Source organism: Salmo salar, chromosome 10 (genome assembly GCF_965601325.2).
Source record: "Salmo salar chromosome 10, fSalSal1, whole genome shotgun sequence".
Classification (NCBI taxonomy): Eukaryota; Metazoa; Chordata; class Actinopteri; order Salmoniformes; family Salmonidae; genus Salmo; species Salmo salar.
The window spans coordinates 99,634,473-99,653,722 of NC_138300.1; the positions used below are offsets into that span (position 1 = coordinate 99,634,473).

General features: G+C 42.6%; 1 protein-coding gene across 1 annotated transcript in view; it reads right to left on the reverse strand.

Annotated features, from left to right (window-relative positions):
• Nucleotides 1–3,454: 3,454 nt before the first annotated feature.
• Nucleotides 3,455–19,250, reverse strand: part of LOC106561313 (tripartite motif-containing protein 44) — a 44,978-nt gene continuing 29,182 nt past the window's right edge. Inside the window, exon 4 of the mRNA XM_045698699.2 lies at nt 3,455–4,050. Coding sequence (XP_045554655.1) covers nt 4,044–4,050 — 7 coding nt within the window. The 3' untranslated portion in view covers nt 3,455–4,043. The remainder of the gene's footprint in view (nt 4,051–19,250) is intronic.

Consider the following 19,250-nt stretch of genomic DNA (forward strand, 5'->3'; position numbering starts at 1 on the left):
AACATTACCCCGGGGTGTCAGGGTTTGTTGCACTGTGTGTTTCGATCGGTCGCAGTGTGTGTATGTGTGAGTGAATGTGTGTGTGTGAGAGAGAGAGAAATCGAGAGAGAGAGAGAGAGAGAAATCGAGAGAGAGAGAAATCGAGAGAGAGAGAAATCGAGAGCGAGCGAGACAGAAAGACAAAAAATGAGCATGAACACTCCAGTAGTGTGTGTGTTGTGTTCAGTCTTGTGACTGTTTGCATGAATAATGCTTCTATGTGCTGTAACTTCTAGAGTGTGTATGTGTGGGAGTACTCTCTACAGAGATACAGGGTGGCAATCTGCTTTGGGAAGCACACCGGCACTCAAAGAAAGAAAGGAGAGATTGTGCACTTGCTCTTTTCTGTATCTGTTTCTGTACGTGTGTTTTCACAGACAAAGGAGGAGGGAGAGTTATCCCCAGTTACTGAGTCCCAGTGCCCAGTTATTCCAACTTTAAAAAACTCTGTCCCAGAAAACACTTAAGCAGACATTGACTGTCTTTTCAAAACCAATAGGCCCGCCTTGTGTAAGACCCACAATTCTATCAGCCTGGAGACTTAGACTGCTACACTGACCTTTAGCTGCTAGTTGAAATGGATGCCGTACGTCGCCAGTGCTCTGATAACCATCGTAGTCCATTAGAGACCATTACATATTCTCCATTGCTACTGTGTCCGCTCCGTGACGATGATGACCCTGCCTGGTCTCGTCACGCTGTAACAGAATGCTTCCCTCCAGATGTTGACTAGTCAAACTACACAGAGAATCACAACACATCTGTGTTCTACGATACACTGCTCCCACCTTCTCCTGCTGTCTACCTCTCATATGGGCTCTCTCTCTGACATGCACATCCTTTTTCTGTCTCAAGCTTGCTCTTTCTTTCTCACACTTTCTCTTTCTCTCCCTACTCAACAATATCAGGTATATGTTTCCTTCAGGACAATTGTTTTAATTAGCACGTTTACTGCGTTATATACCTACTTATCTTTTCATCTAACACCTTTCTCTCTCTCTTCCTGGGGGGCATGATAGACCATGAAACCAAATTAATGGTTTAAACATATTTTAAATAGTCTACACACGCAAATGACAAAACACATTAACAATTGTTTAATTTGGTTTCATGGCCTGCCATAAGCAAACAAGAAAAAGCTCATCCAGAAGCGGCGCTCCTAGTAGCCGGGGACATTAATGCAGGGAAACTTAAATCCGTTTTACCAAATTTCTATCAGCATGTTAAAAGTGCAACCAGAGGAGAAAAATAATTCTAGATCACCTTTACTCCACACACAGAGAGGCATACAAATCTCTCCCTCGCCCTCCATTTGGTAAATCTGACCACACTCTATCCTCCTGATTCCTGCTTACAAGCAAAAATTAAAGCAGGAAGCACCAGTGACTCGGTCTATAAAAAAGTGGTCAGATGAAGCAGATGCTAAACTACAGGACTGTTTTGCTATCACAGACTGGAACATGTTCCGGGATTCTTCCGATGACATTGAGGAATACACCACATCAGTCACTGGCTTTATCAATAAGTGCATTGAGGACATCAACAACAAACTAGAATGGTCCAAACACACCAAGACAGTCGTGAAGAGGGAACGACAAAGCCTATTCCCCCTCAGGAAACTAAAAAGATTTGGCATGGGTCCTCAGATCCTCAAAAGGTTCTACAGCTGCAACATCGAGAGCATCCTGACTGGTTGCATCACTGCCTGGTACAGCAATTGCTCGGCCTCCGACAGCAAGGCACTTGAGAGGGTAGTGCGTACGGCCCAGTACATCACTGGGGCAAAGCTCCCTGCCATCGAGGACCTCTACACCAGGCGGTGTCAGAGGAAGGCCCTAAAAATTGTCAATGACCCCAGCCACCCCAGTCATAGACTGTTCTCTCTACTACCGCATGGCAAGCGGTACCGGAGCGCCAAGTCTAGGACAAAAAGGCTTCTCAACAGTTTTTACCCTCAAGCCATAAGACTCCTGAACAGGTAACCAAATGGTTACCTGGACTATTTGCATTGTGTGCCCCCCCCCCCAACCCCTCTTTTACACTGCTGCTGCTACTCTCTGTTTATCTTATATGCATAGTCACTTTAACTATACATTCATGTACATACTACCTCAACTGGCCCGACCAACCAGTGCTCCTGCACATTGGCTAACCGGGCTATCTGCATTGTGTCCCTCCACCTGCCAACTCCTCTTTTTACGCTACTGCTACTCTCTGTTCATCATATATGCATAGTCACTTTAACCATACCTACATGTACATACTACCTCAATAAGCCTGACTAACCGGTGTCTGTATATAGCCTTGCTACTCTTATTTTATTATTTCTTTACTTACCTACACACACACACACACACACACACACACACACACACACACACACACACACCTTTTTTTTCGCACTATTGGTTAGAGCCTGTAAGTAAGCATTTAAATGTAAGGTCTACACCTGTTGTATTCCGTGCACGTGACAAATAAACTTTGATTTGATTTGATATTTTCTGGGGTTGCTCCGACAGCAATGAGGACTACACCACATCAGTCATTGGCTTCATCAATAAGTGCATCGATGACGTCGTCTCCACAGTGACCGTACGTACATACCCCAACCAGCAGCCATGGATTACAGGCAACATCCGCGCTGAGCCAAAGGCTAGAGCTGCCGCTTTCAAGGAGCGGGACTTTAACCCGGAAGCTTATAAGAAATCCCGCTATGCCCTACGATGAACCATCAAACAGGCAAGCGTCAATACAGGACTAAGATTGAATCATACTACACCAGCTCTGACGCTCGTCGGCTGTGGCACGGCTTGCAAACCCTTACAGACTACAAAGGGAAGCACAGCCAAGAGCTGCCCAGTGACACGAGCCTACCAGACGAGCTAAACTACTTCTATGCTCACTTCGAGGCAAATAACACTGAAACATGCATGGGAGCACCAGCTGTTCCAGAAGACTGTGTGATCATGTAAGACCTTTAAACAGGTCAACATTCACAAGGCCGCAGGGCCAGATGGATTACCAAGATGTGTACTGCGAGCATGTGCTGACCAACTGGCAAGTGTCTTCACTGATATTTTCAACCCCTCCCTGTCCTAGTCTGTAATACCAACATGTTTAAAGCAGACCACCATCATGCCTGTGCCCAAGAACACTAAGGTAACCTGCCTAAATGACTACAGACCCGTAGCACTCACATCTGTAGCCATTAAGTGTTTTGAAAGGCTGGTCATGGCTCACATCAACATCATTATCCCAGAAATCCTAGACCCACTCCAATTTGCATACCACCCCAACAGATCCACAGATGATGAAATCTCCATTGCAATCCACACTGCCCTTTCCCACCTGGACAAAAGGAGCACCTATGTCAAATCAAATCAAATCAAATTGAATTTATTTATATAGCCCTTCTTACATCAGCTGATATCTCAAAGTGCTGTACAGAAACCCAGCCTAAAACCCCAAACAGCAAGCAATGCAGGTGTAGAAGCACGGTGACTAGGAAAAACTCCCTTGAAAGGCCAAAACCTAGGAAGAAACCTAGAGAGGAACCAGGCTATGAGGGGTGGCCAGTCCTCTTCTGGCTGTGCCGGGTGAAGATTATAACAGCACATGGCCTAGATGTTCAAATGTTCATAAATGACCAGCATGGTCAAATAATAATAATCACAGTAGTTGTCGAGGGTGCAACAAGTCAGTAACACAAGAGTTAGTGTCAGTTGGCTTTTTCATAGCCGATCATTCAGAGTATCTCTACCGCTCCTGCTGTCTCTAGAGAGTTGAAAACAGCAGGTCTGGGACATGTAGCACGTCCGGTGAATAGGTCAGGGTTCCAGCAGGTCTGGGACAGCAGGTCTGGGACAGGTAGCACGTCCGGTGAACAGGTCAGGGTTCCATAGCTGCAGGCAGAACAGTTGGAACTGGAGCAGCAACACGGCCAGGTGAACTGGGGACAGCAAGGAGTCATCAAGCCGGGTAGTCATGAGGCATGGTCCTAGGGCTCAGGTCCTCCGAGAGAGAGAAAGAAAGAAAGAGAAAGAGAGAATTAGAGAGAGCATATTTAAATTCACTCAGGACACCGGAAAAGACAAGTGAAATACTCCAGATGTGACCGACTGACCCTAGCCCCCCGACACATAAACTACTGCAGCATAAATACTGGAGGCTGAGACAGGAGGGGTCAGGAGACACTGTGGCCCCGTCCTATGTGAGAATGCTATTCATTGATTACAGCTCAGTGTTCAATACCATAGTGTCCTCAAAGCTCATCAATAAGCTAAGGACCCTGGGACTAAACACCTCCCTCTGCAGCTGTATCCTGAACTTCCTGACGGGCAGCCCCCAGGTGGTAAGGTTAGGCATCAACACATCCGCCACGCTGAACCTTAACACAGGGGCCCCTCAGTGGTGCGTGCTCAGTCCCCTCCTGTACTCCCTGTTCACTCATGACTGCACGGCCAGGCAATACCATCATTAAGTTTGCCGATAACACAACAGTGGTATGTCTGACCACCGACAACGACGAGACAGCCTATAGGGAGGAGGTCAGAGACCTGGCCGTGTGGTGCCAGGACAAGAACATTTCCCTCAACGTGATCAAGACAAAGGAGATGATTGTGGACTACAGGAAAAAGAGGACCGAACACTCCCCCATTCTCATCGACAGGGCTGCAGTGGAGCCTGTTGAGAGCTTCAAGTTCCTTGGTGTCCACATCACCAACAAACTAACATGGTCCAAGCACACCAAGACAGTCGTGAAGAGGGCACAACGAAAACTATTCCCCCTCAGGAGACTGAAAAGATTTGGCATGGGTCCTCAGATCCTCAAAAGGTTCTACAGCTGCACCATTGAGAGCATCCTGACTGGTTGCATCACTGCCTGGTATGGCAACTGCTCGGCCTCTGACCGCAAGGCACTACAGAGGGTAGTGCGAACGGCCCAGTACATCACTGGGGCCAAGCTTCCTGCCATCCAGGACCTCTATACCAGGCAGTGTCAGAGGAAGGCCCTAAAAATTGTCAATGACTCCTGCCACCCTAGTCATAGACTGCTCTCTCTGCTACCGCATGGCAAGCGGTACCGGTGCGCCAAGTCTAGTTCCAAGAGGCTTCTAAACAGCTTCTACCCCCAAGCCATAAGACTCCTGAACACTTAATCAAAAGGCTACCCAAACTATTGCCCCCTCTCCCCCTCTTTTACACCGCTGCTACTCTCTGTTAACTTTTATGCATAGTCACTTTAATAACTTTACCTACATGTACATATTACTTCAACTAACCGGTGCCCCCGCACATTGACTCTGTACCGGTTCCCCCTTGTATATAGTCTCGCTATTGTTATTTTACTGCTGCTCTTTAATTACTTGTTACTTTTATTTCTTATTCTCATCCGTATTTTTTAAAACTGCATTGTTGGTTAGGGGCTCGTAACTAAGCATTTCACTGTCAGGTCTACACCTGTTGTATTCGGCGCATGTGACCAATACAATTTGATTTGATTGGAGTCAAACAGTTGTACTGAGCTCACGAGGCCACAGTACAGTACATGGACTTGGTAGGAAGTGTAATACTTGGTAATATATTGGATAACACAAGCTTATCAGCAAGAGCATCCCTGGAGGCAGATACAACGCAATGTGCAACACAGGAGAAGATAGCAAACTGTTTATACCACCGTACACACTGAAGTTTGCTGTCAGACTAACCTATTGTTGTTGTTTTGTGCACTGGAGCCCTATGCGATACTGTATGATTCACTAGGCTTGCTCCCATTTTTCATCCCCTATTCCTCTATATTACTGCATGCCCAGAAAGCTACAATCTCCCCTCTTTCCCTTCTCTGTTCTGAGTTAAACAGGATTTCATCTTCTTGAATACTTAAAGCGGTACCCTCTTGATTCCCTTGTTAGATAGTTGAAGTACATCCTCTCCTGGCTCCTTTTCAATATCACCAGAAAATGTTGAGGATAACTGCTTTCAAATGAATGAGTAGGCAAACACAGCGTGTACATATACTTCACTGACAAACCGACACACACCGACAAACACACTCAGAAAAAGACAATCCATTATTTACAGACACTATATGCTTATTTCATTTTATTTAACCAGGAAAGTTCACTCAGTACACTTCCTAAGATCACAGTCCTGGTACTACAGTATACTAGTCTGTGATTGGTACAGATGTATGATCTTAATTTGAGCCAGTTTGCTACAGCAGGAAAATAATCATGCAGCAACAGAAAATGTGAATTATTATGTGAATTATAATTAATGGACTTTTTTGTCAGGGTTAATACATTTTTCGTAAGGGAAATTACAAACTTGCGAAACCTTTTAAAACCTCAAATACACTATTAAATGTCCTGCATTGTAAGAAAGTTATCCTACAACAGGGTGATCAAATTAAGATCCTACATCTGTGCTGGGGGTGATGGTCAATGCAGAAAACAACACCAATATTGTCCAGTATTGACTTCAAATATTAGGATTCAAAACGTTGCTCCATACACAGGCTACTGCTAGGCTGTGTGTTGTTGCAAGTCTTCCTATCTACAACTGAACTCAACCAGAGTTATCAGGCAGCTCGTCCACAGCAACATTCATTATAGAACCAGACACTGTCTGTTACATCTTTTATGAAAAAACATTATCGTGGATCATTTTTTTGACGTGGGAGAACACATTTTTATGATTCAGATTGTGCCATTTCAGAAACTCTGTTCATCTGAAAAGCTGTAATTTTGCAGCACTACCCTTTCCATTAAAGGCCCACGTCTGTAGAAGAGAACAAAATACAAAACCATAATGTACAGGTTGCTATGGCAACTCCCAACATTAAATTGCGATGGTTATCAGAAGCTTTCTTTGTTGTAAAATGACCTTTTATGTATTCCAGTGAATCCCTGAGAGATAAAGAAAACCTGACCATTAGTCATCTTCTAAAGGAACACATGAAAGATCACACACACATGCATAAGATATGTGCTGCTTAGGCTGCCTTGTTGATGTTTTTTGATAGTGGCCCTCAGAGTGAGTACCAGTGACATGAGCCTTAAGAAGTGTGTGTGCGCTGTGTCTAGTACATGTGAGTTTTTCAATGAATAATGCATGTTTATTTGTGGCGTGACATTCAATGACTGGTGTTTGTGTGTGTGTGTGTGTGTATTTGTGCATGCACAGAGAATGAAATGAAAGGTGTTATGCCAGTGTGCATGTTAGTGTGCACATGCCAGTGTGTGTGTGTATGGTGTAAGCAGGATAGTGCAGAGTGTGAAGTAGAATGTGACATCCACAGTCCCACTGGAGTGTGAATAAGAGAGGAGAGGAGTGTGAGGTGGAGGAGAGAAACATGATCTTCCATCACCAACCACAGCAGCGAGCTGGGCCCATCTACACACACACACACACACACACACACACACACACACACACACACACACACACACACACACACACACACACACACACACACACACACACACACACACACACACACACACACACACACACACACACCAGCAGCACTTACTAAAACCCTGTTGGCTGATGTTACATAGCCTATAGCCACTTAAGTGAGTGCATGTTGATTATACCGCGGCATACAGCACACATGTGATGAGGTGGGGAGAATGGAGGGATGAAGGAGGGGAGGGGGAGAGAGAGTGGGAGGCCGCAGTGCCTTTTCTTCTCTCTGGGTAATGTAAATATTTCACTGTGTTTCCATCTCAGGGGTCCATCCACTGTCCTCTACCATTTCACTCCTCTCTCACTTCTCTCTTTCTTCCCATCCTCCACTGGTCTGTTTGACCATCTGAAGGGCAACTCATCTCAACACCACACCCTTCCTTCACCTGACCCTGGATGTGTTGACTGAACTGAACACAGGAAGGTAACGCCAGAGAGCTCCAACTTCTTCTCCGTGTACACCCTCCATCCACAGAACCAGACCTCAACCAGAGCACTACCAACAAACCATCCATTAAATCAGAACACCACTACCTAACCATCCATTTAATCAGAACACCACTAACTAATCATCCAAAACACCACTAACTAACCATCCATTCAACCAGAACACCACTAACTAATCATCCAAAACACCACTAACTAACCATCCATTCAACCAGAACACCACTAACTAATCATCCAAAACACCAATAACTAACCATCCATTCAACCAGAGCACCACTAACTAACCATCCATTCAACCAGAACACCACTAACTAACCATCCAATCAACCAGAACACAACCAGAACACCACTAACTAACCATCAATTCAACCAGAACTCCACTAACTAACCATCCATTCAACCAGAAGACAACCAGAACACCACTAACTAACCATCAATTCAACCAGAACTCCACTAACTAACTATCCATTCAACCAGAACACTAGTAACCATCCATTCAACCAGAACACTACTAACTAACCATCCATTCAACAAGAACACAACCAGAACACCACTAACTAACCATCCATTCAACCAGAACACTAGTAACCATCCATTCAACCAGAACACCACTAACTAACCATCCATTCAACCACAACATTACCAACTAACCATCCATTCAACCAGAATACTACTAACTACCCATCCATTCAATCAGAACACTACTAACTAACCATCCATTCAACCAGAACACTACTAACTAACTATCCATTCAACCAGAACACTACTAACTAACCAACCATCCATTCAACCAGAATACTACTAACTACCCATCATTTCAATCAGAACACTACTAACTAACCATCCATTCAACCAGAACACTACTAACTAACTATCCATTCAACCAGAACATTACTAACTAACCATCCATTCAACCAGAATACTACTAACTACCCATCCATTCAATCAGAACTCTACTAACTAAGCATCCATTCAACCAGAACACTACTAACTTACTATCCATTCAACCAGAACACTACTAACTAACCATCCATTCAAACAGAATACTACTAACTACCCATCCATTCAATCAGAACACTACTAACTAACCATCCATTCAACCAGATCACTACTAACTAACCATCCATTCAACCAGAACACTACTAACTAACCATCCATTCAACCAGAACACTACTAACTAACCACCGATTCATGGAGATGATCAAAACAACAACAAAATAGGTAGTTGGACGTGAGCCACTACAGCTCAGACTGTGTGTTTAAATTAATGTCCTGCTGTTAGTGTGTGTGTGTTTGAGAGAGCGAGAGTGAGAGTGAGAGAGAGAGGGGGGTAAGAAAGAAAGAGAGAAAGAGAGTAGGAGAGAGAGATAGTGTTCGTGTTTAAAGGCTCTGGTGAGAGCGATAGCCCTTAGCCCTCTTATCGCTATTCTCTGAGGTAACGCTACTTCTCCTCAGGTCCTATGCATGATAAAACAGAGGTTGTGTGTGTGTGTAGGTCCCATGCATGATAAAGCAGGAGAGGAAGTCAGGGGATGTTTCATGGCTCCAGAGACAGGGACAGAGCAGAGAAACGTGACAGAGTGGAGGAATAAGTGGAGGGACCTGCTATCATCATTAGAAGTGCCAGACACCCCAGAGTGCCTATCATATTAGTGTGATTACATTGCATGATTTATATGCTTGCCAAGCCTCCCCTGCTAAGCAGACTTTATGCACATCACAGTCCCGTAGCTCTTTGACACACATATTGTATGTCCTTTGTTCCTGGAGTGGTTGCTTAAATGGAGCAGTGTTGGCTAAACAGGGTGTGAGCCAACGCACTTTAAAAGCTCCACCACAGCAATGCCTACTGGTAAATATATATATTTGTTTTATTTAACTAGGCAAGTCAATTAAAAACAAATTCTTATTTACAATGAAAGCCAAGGAACAATTTGGGTTAACTGCCTTTTTCAGGGGCAGAAAGACAGATTTCCACATTGTCAGCTCAGGGATTCGATCTACCAACCTTTCAGTTACTGGCCCAACGCTCTAACCACTAGGCTACCTGCCATATATATACAGTGTACAGTGACTTCTGAAAGTATTCATACCCCTTGACTTATTCCACATTTTATTGTGGTCCGTGCGAGCCTGAAGGTTCAAAATGGATTAAATGTATTTTGTTTCTCACCCATTTACACACAATAACCCATAATGCCATAGTGAAAACCTTTTTTTTTGAAAATGAAATACAGAAATATCTCATTTATATAAGTATTCACACCCTTGAGTCAATACATGTTAGAATCACTTTTGGTAGCGATTACAGCTGTGAGTCTTTCTGGGTAATTCTCTAAGAGCTTTGTACACTTGGATTGTACAATATTTGCACATTATTCTTAAAAAAATTCTTCAAGCTCTGTCAAGTTGGTTGTTGATCATTGCTAGACACCCATTTTCAAGTCTATTTACGTCAAAACTGTAACTAGGCCGATCAGGAACATTCAATGTCGTCTTGGTAAGCAATTCCAGTGTATATTTGGCCTTGTGTTTTAGGTTATTGTCCTGCTGAAAGGTGAAGTTGTCACCCAATGTCTGTTGGAAAGCAGACTGAACCAGGTTTTCCTCTAGGATTTTGCCTATACTTAGCTGTATTCCTAAAAAAACTCAGTAGACCTTGCCGATGACAAGCATACACATAACATGTAGCCACCACCATGCTTGAAAATATGAAGAGTTGTACTCAGTGATGTGTTGTGTTGGATTTGCCCCAAACATAATGCTTTGTACTCAGGACATAAAGGTAATTTCTTTGCAGTTTTATTTTAGTGCCTTATTGCAAACAGGAGGCACATTTTGGAATATTTTTATTCTGTACATGCATCCTTCACTCTGTCATCTAGATTAGTATTGTGGAGTAACTACAATGTTGTTGATCCATCCTTAGTTGTCTCCTATCACAGCGATGGAACTCTGTTTTAAAGTCACCATTGGCCTCATGGTGAAATCCCTGAGCGGGTTTCCTACCTCTCCGGCAACTGAGTTAGGAAGGACGCCTGTATCTTTGTTGTGTCTGAGTGTATTGATACACCATCCAAAGTGTAATTAATTACTTCACGTTTCTCAAAGGGATATTCAATGTCTGCTTCTTTTTTTAAATTTATTTTATCTACCAATAGGTGCTCTTCTTTACGAAGCATTGGAAAACCTCCCTGGTGTTTGTGGTTGAATATGCGTTTGAAATTCACTGCTCGACTGAGGGACCTTAAAGATAATTGTATGTGTTGGCTACAGAGATGAGGTAGTCATTCAAAAATCATGTTAAACACTATTAATGCACACAGAGTGATCCCATGCAACTTATTATGTGACATGTTGAGCAAATGTTTACTCCTGAACTTATTTAGGCTTGCCATAATTAAGGGCTTGAATAATTATGGGTTATTGTGTTTAGGCCAGTGATACAAAAATCGCAATTTAATCAATTTTAAATGTAAATGTAACAACAAAATGTGGAAAAAGTCAATGGGGTGTGAATACTTTCTGAAGGCACTGTTTGTAGAAGTACATTTCATCCCTCGGGGCCATCGCTCAGTGATGTCATTGACAGCTAAAAAGGGATACAGTGATATATAACCCAGAAAAAAAGAAAAAGAGATGCTGTAAATAGCACAACTGCAATGGAAGACGCAACTGCCAACCCAACCCTGTAAAACAACACATTTCCCTAAACCTATGCGGTGTATGTGACAATAAAACGTATTATCTTATTAAAATGAGAAAAGTTTCCCAAATCTTATATTGGATAAAGCTGGTATATTCTTTGACCGGATCTCATTGTTTTCTCTTCTCTTTATTTATAGACTGTATCTGATTGAACCTTTGATATGGAAAGACACCACACAGAACAAGGGGTGGAGAAAGATGAACGGACAGAAAGAGACAGAAAGAGAGAACGATTATAACGTGAAACGGGGACAGCTTGTGACGCAAGTGTTCCTGATCCTCTGCAGCCTTGATCGAGGAAAAGCTCAAGATTTTTGAACAATCCCAGAATATTCTATTAGGGCATTCTTATTCCAAAACTCTGAATGGGGACATCTCAACTACTGAATAGAGTGAGCCGAAGAAAGAAAGCAGAAAGCATTCCAAGTGCCATAGGCCTCAGTGAATGTCCTGCCTCTGTCTTTATCAGAAAACTAACAGAAACCTTATCCCCAAGGACAGACTCCCTAAACGCCTGTCTATGATCATTTGCAACTCACACAGGCTGAAAAACATCCTACAGAGACAAGCAATTATCAACTTTTAAAGACAGAGAGACTCGATTGATTAGGATTTTTAATTTGTTTTCTTTTAAAAAACCCCTTTCTTTCTTTCTTCTTTCTTTCTTTCTTTCTTTCTTTCTTTCTTTCTTTCTTTCTTTCTTTCTTTCTTTCTTTCTTTCTTTCTTTCTTTCTTTCTTTCTTTCTTTCTTTCTTTCTTTCTTTCTTTCTTTCTTTCTTTCTCCCTCTCCCTCTCCCTAGGTCGTGGAATTGATCACTTCTCCCGACTATTTGCACTGGACTCTTGGATGAAATCAGGACTCAGAAAAAGCATTGGATTTGTTTCGGGAGCAACCACAGTTCCTAAAAAGGGATGGCCTGCACCTGAACAGGAGAGGAGCTTGGATGCTGAGCGCTAACATCGAAAGGGAACTAAAAAAGCGATGGGATATCAGTCCTTGTCCGCAACAGGTAACACTCATTGATTCTTGTTTTAATCCACGTCCTAGTTTGAGGCATAGACGAAATGGCACAGTTCTAAGCAATCTTGTATCTACGATACTGTATACCATTTCAAGACAACCCCATGGCAATTTGATATAGAGGGTTATCTACTGATCATAGCATGTTTGTATTAGAGACTCAGTCTGATCTGAAATACCACAACAGTGGCCTTGGACTGATTCATGTACATGTTAGAAGTTTGATTTAGAAAAAAAGTGTAAAAGTGTGCGTGTTTGTGTTGTCTTGGGGTTGGGCGGTATACCGTATTTTGCGATATAACGGTATTGATGCACGGCCCGGTGTGGTGGAATATTCTAATCAAGTGAGAGAGACTTTGTCATTTCTTCAAACAATCATCTTTGTTAAAAATCGATTAAGGGGGATCATAAGCCACTCGGGGTTCATCCTATCATTATCTGCACTGGGGCCTATTGTCTTAACCCCACCTTGGCTTAGTTTTCCAGATGCCAGGATGATTTTGAGACAATGAAGGATTATGTTCTACTCCCCCAGGCTCAGTCAAACCACACGGATGAGAAAGTTCAAAAAACCCTAAAATATTGCATAAAACAACAATTCGTTGCGTAAACAGTATTATAACATTATCTTGTCATTTTTCTCTCACACCAGTTTGGGTTTTTACTAGAGGTCGACCGATTAATCGGAATGGCAGATTAATTAGGGCCGATTTCAAGTTTTCATTACAATCGGTAATCAGCGTTTTTGGACACCGATTATGGCCGATTACATTGCACTCCACGAGGAGACTGCGTGGCAGGCTGACTACCTGTTATGCGAGTGCAGCAAGGAGCCAAGGTAAGGTGCTAGCTAGCATTAAACTTATAAAAAACAATCAATCTTAACATAATCGCTTGTTAACTACACATGGTTGATGATATTACTAGTTTATCTAGCGTATCCTGCGTTGCATATAATCGATGCAGTGCCTGTTAATTTATCATTGAATCACAGCCTACTTCGCCAAACGGGTGATTTAACAAGCGCATTCGCGAAAAAAGCACTGTCGTTGCACCAATATGTACCTAACTATAAACATCAACCCCTTTCTTAAAATCATTACACAAGTATATATTTTTAAACCTGCATATTTAGTAAATATTTCCTGCTAACATGAATTTCTTTTAACTAGGGAAATTGTGTCACTTCTCTTGCGTTCTGTGCAACAGAGTCAGGGTATATGCAGCAGTTTGGGCCGCCTGGCTTGTTGCGAACTGTGTGAAGACCATTTCTTCCTAACAAAGACAGCCAACTTCGCCAAACGGGGGATGATTTAACAAAAGCTCATTTGCGAATAAAGCACAATTGTTGCACGAATGTACCTAACCATAAATGTCAATGCCTTTCTTAAAATCAATACACAGAAGTATATATTTTTAAAACTGCATATTTAGTTAAAAGAAATTAATGTTAGCAGGCAATATTAACTAGGCAAATTGTGCCACTTCTCTTGCGTTCATTGCACGCAGAGTCAGGGTATATGCAAATGTTTGGGCCGCCTGGCTCATTGCAAACTAATTTGCCAGAATTTTACATAATTATGACATAACATTGAAGGTTGTGCAATGTAACAGCAATAATTACACTTATGGATGCCACCCGTTAGATAAAATACAGAATGGTTCCGTATTTCACTGAAAGAATAAACGTTTTGTTTTCGAAATGATAGTTTCCGGATTTGACCATATTAATGACCTAAGGCTCGTATTTCTGTGTGTTATTATAATTAAGCCTATGGTTTGATAGCGCAGTCTGACTGAGCGGTGGTAGGCAGCAGCAGGCTCGTAAGCTTTCATTCAAACAGCACTTTCCTGCATTTGCCAGCAGCTTTTCGCAATGCGTTGCGCTGTATATGACTTCAAGCCTATCAACTCCCGAGATTACGCTGGCAATACTAAAGTACCTATTAGAACATCCAATAGTCAAAGGTATATGAAATACAAATGGTATAGAGAGAAATATTCCTATAATAACTACAACCTAAAACTTCTTACCTGGGAATATTGAAGACTCGTGTAAAAGGAACCACCAGCTTTCATATGTTCTGACAAGGAACTTAAAAGTTAGCTTTTTTACATGGCACATATTGCACTTTTACTTCTCCAACACTTTGTTTTTGCATTATTAAACCAAATTAAATGTTTCATAATTTATTTGATACTAAAAAGATTTTATTGATGTATTATATTAAGTTAAAATAAAAGTGTTCATTGTTCATTCTTTATTGTTGTAATTGTCATTATTACAAATATATACCTAAAAATCGTCTGATTAATCGGTATCGGCTTTTTTGGGTCCTCCAATAATCGGTATCGGCGTTGAAAAATCATAATCGGTCGACCTCTAGTTTTTTACCTTATCTTCTATAACGGTATTTGAATGGTGAATGCAGCACATGCAACAATGTTGATGACAACTGTTAGTTTTTACTCTGTTTATTTAGAACCTAACGGACAACTAGGAAAAGCTCAAACCAAGTTTATTTACCCAATGGATCAGACAGCTGAACAGTGTGATGTCAATTCTACCTTTTAACTAATAATGAGGAGAGGCGAAATCAATAATCAATCAAGGTATTACTTTTATTAAAAACATATTATAATAAGGTGGCTGGTCGCACCACCCACGCAGGTGAAATGGAGTGAGCCTCCCTGTACAAAGAGTACAGGAGCATTTATATAGTCAAGTTACCCCATACAAGCATCTGCAAAACACGTGACCCTATGTACGTGTATGTGTGTGAGGGGAGACAACTGGGTGAAAATTTGTAAGTCGCTCTGGATAACAGCGTCTGCTAAATGACTTAAATGTAAATGTAAATGTAGAAAATTGATCTTATTGTAATTCTAGCTTCTCAGACCAAAGCAGATATTTTGATAATTACTGAGACTTGGTTAAAAAAGTCTGTGCCAGACTGATGTGTCTCTGAATGGATATAATGTTTATTTATCTGACAGAGCTGGCAGAGGTGGGGGTGTTGTCATTTCATAAAGAACAACTTGAATGTTGCTGTGTGTATTACCACCTCTGTCCCCAAGCAATTTGAATGTCTTGTCCTAAATATGTGCCTTGGTAATAATGCCCAACTAACGTTAGTGGGAGTTTATCATCCTCCCTCAGCCCTCCCGATTGCTCTTAGCAAATAGCCTGACTTGCTGTTTAACTATGCTAAATCTGAATGATTAATATTCGATGATCTTTACCTGGATTGGTTCAGATGGACTGAAAGATATTTGTACTGAGCTAAATTTACCTCATCTGATAACTAAACCAACCTGTCCCAACTAAACCAGCCTGAAAAATATACTATTTTGGAAATCATTCAAACAAACGCCCCTGTTTGCTAACAAGCACAGTGACCAGTGACCATTGCCTGTAAGAAATCCTAAATCATGTCAGCGCATTTTGGGGGGGGGGGTTCAATGAGCAACCATCGCTGTATGACCTGTGGTTGTATGATTGGGAGGGTATGTCCTCAATCTCTGATTTGGATTAGGCCCTTAACTCTCTGTTTAACTCTGTTGTAGATTAGCATGCCCCATAGAAAATATTAAGGTTAAAGGACCGATCTAAATCATGCTTCACGCATTAATTGTCTGAGAGATTTCATGAAAGAAACTTAGCTTGGGCCAAGGCTAGATTGACTGATTCTACCACTGACTGGCAGTCCTTCAGACATTTGAGAAATAGATGTCTTACTCGGGTTAGAAAAGCATCGCAGTGCTAGAGGCGTCATTACAGAACCTGGTTCGATCCCGGGCTGTATAACAACCGGCCGTGATTGGGAGTCCCATAGGGCAGCGCACAATTGGCCCAAGGTCGTCCTGGGAAGGTTTGGCCGGGGGGATTTACTTGGCTCATTGCGCTCTAGCGACTCCTTGTGACGTGCTGGGGACCTGCAGGCTGACCTTGATCGTCAGGTGAACAGTATTTCCTTCGACACATTGGTGCGGCTCGCTTCCGGGTTAAGTGGGCGGGTGTTAAGAAGCGCAGTTTGGAAGCTCATGTTTCGGAGGACGCATGACTCGACCTTCGCCTCCCGCCTCCCCAGGAAATGGGCCTCAACTAACCGGTGCCCCCGCACACTAACTCTGCAACAGTACCCTCTGTAAATAGTCACGCTATTGTTATTTTTCTGCCGCTCTTCAATTACTTGTTACTTTTATTTCTTATTCTTATCCGTATATTTTCAAACTGCATTGTTGGTTAGGGGCTAGTAAGTAAGCATTTCACTCTACACCTGTTGTATTCGGCGCATGTGACTAATACAATTTGATTTCATTTGATTTGAGCCCATTAGGGAGTTGCAGCGATGAGACCGAAATTGGGGAGAAAAGGGGGTAAAATACAACTAAAATATATAAACTCAAAATCAAAAGTAACAGTCAGTATCTAGTGTGGCCACCAGCTGCATTAAGTACTGCAGTGCATCTCCTCCTCATGGACTGCACCAGATTTACCAGTTCTTGCTGTGAGCTGTTACCCCACTCTTCCACCAAAATTGTGTCACATTACATTTTTTGTCATCTTTGAATATGTTTTAGTTCCCGGACATTTCTGGGGGGAATGGCCCCAGCCCTCACCCTCCGATCCAACAGGTCCCAGACGTGCTCAATGGGATTGAGATCTGGGCTCTTTGCTGGCCATGGCTGAACACCGACATGCCTGTCTTGCAGGAAATCATGCACAGAATGAGCAGTATGGCTGGTGGCATTGTCATGCTGGAGGGTCATGTCAGGATGAGCCTACAGGAAGGGTACCACATGAGGGAGGAGGATGTCATCCCTGTAACACACAGCATTGAGATTGCCTGCAATGACAACAAGCTCAGTCCGATGATGCTGTGAAACACCGCCCCAGACCATGACAGACCCTCCTCCTCGATCCCGCTTCAGAGTACAGGCCTCGGTGTAACGCTCATTCCTTCAACGATAAACGCGAATCCAACCATCACCCCTGGTGAGAAAAAAACGTGACTCATCAGTGAAGAGCACTTTTTGCCAGTCCTGTCTGGTCCAGCGACGGTGGGTTTGCGCCCATAGGCGACGTTGTTGCCAGTGATGTCTGGTAAGGACCTGCCTTGCAACAGACCTACAAGCCCTCAGTCCAGCCTCTCTCAGCCTATTGCGGACAGTCTGAGCACTGATGGAGGGATTGTGCGTTCCTGGTTTAACTTGGGCAGTTGTTGTTGCCATCCTGTACTTGTCCCGCAGGTGTGATGTTCGGATGTACCGATCCTGTGCAGGTGTTGTTCCACGTGGTCTGTCACTGCGAGGATGATCAGCTGTCTGTCCTGTCTCCCTGTAGCGCTGTCTTAGGTGTCTCACAGCACGGACATTGCAATTTATTGCCCTGGCCACATCTGCAGTCCTCATGCCTCCTTGCAGCATGCCTAAGGCACGTTCACGCAGATGAGCAAGGACCCTGGGCATCTTTCTTTTGGTGTTTTTCAGAGTCAGTAGAAAGGCCTCTTTAGTGTCCTATGTTTTAATAACTGTGACCTTAATTGCCTACCGTCTGTAAGCTGTTAGGGTCTTAACGACCGTTCCACAGGTGCATGTTCATTAATTGTTTATGGTTCATTGAACAAGCATGGGAAACTGAAGTTATTCGAATTTTTAGGAACTATCCTTGAAAGACAGGGTCCTGAGTTTAAATATATACATTTTAAAAAGCCAACATACTTCTTGAATTGTATATCTGAGAGTGGTGGAAATTCAGCTAAATTCTGGAAAGTGGTAAAATCTTTTAAACAAAACTCACCCACAAATTGCCCCAGCAGGTTGTGACAGCCTTTGGTCCCATAACAGTTAAAAATGAAATGTATGGTGCTTTTAATGACCATTTTGCCTCAGCTGGTCAACTATTTGAAAGAATAGTTTCTGAAAACACCTCAAGTTATTCACCTCTAAACAGATAGCAGAGAATGATGCACTTCCAGGCACGGACTTTGTTTTTCTTCATTTGAACCATTTGATGTCAATGAAGTGCCTTGCAAAAAATATATGTAAAAAAATCATAGGAGCTGATTCGCTTAATCCCTTTTTACTGCAGCTTTCTGCCCCCTCAATGTCAAACCTTTGACCCACATTTTTTTGTTTGTTTAACGATTGCTTCTGGTGCTATCCCTAAGATCTAGAAGGCAATGAAGGCCCTCCCCCTTCACAAAGGCGGGGATCCTTCTGACCTATATACTGTAATTACTGCCCAATTTCTAAACTATCTTGCTTTGCTCAAATATTGGAATCACAAACAGTCAGCTAGTAACTTTGTTAATTTCAAATTATATTCTTCATGTGCACCAATCTAGCACCAAACCCGCTCACAGGGTTGATTAACTCTTGAGGTCCCTCATGCCTCTACCAACCTAGGTAAATCAGCCTTTAGTTTTAATGCCCCCCCATAATATACAAATCCCTGGTGCCAATAGGGCAGTTTAGAACGCTGATGAGGAAGGAATCCACTGAGGTTTGCGAGTGTTTCTGTTGATTGTAAGAATTTATTTGTGTTGTTGAATTGTAATGC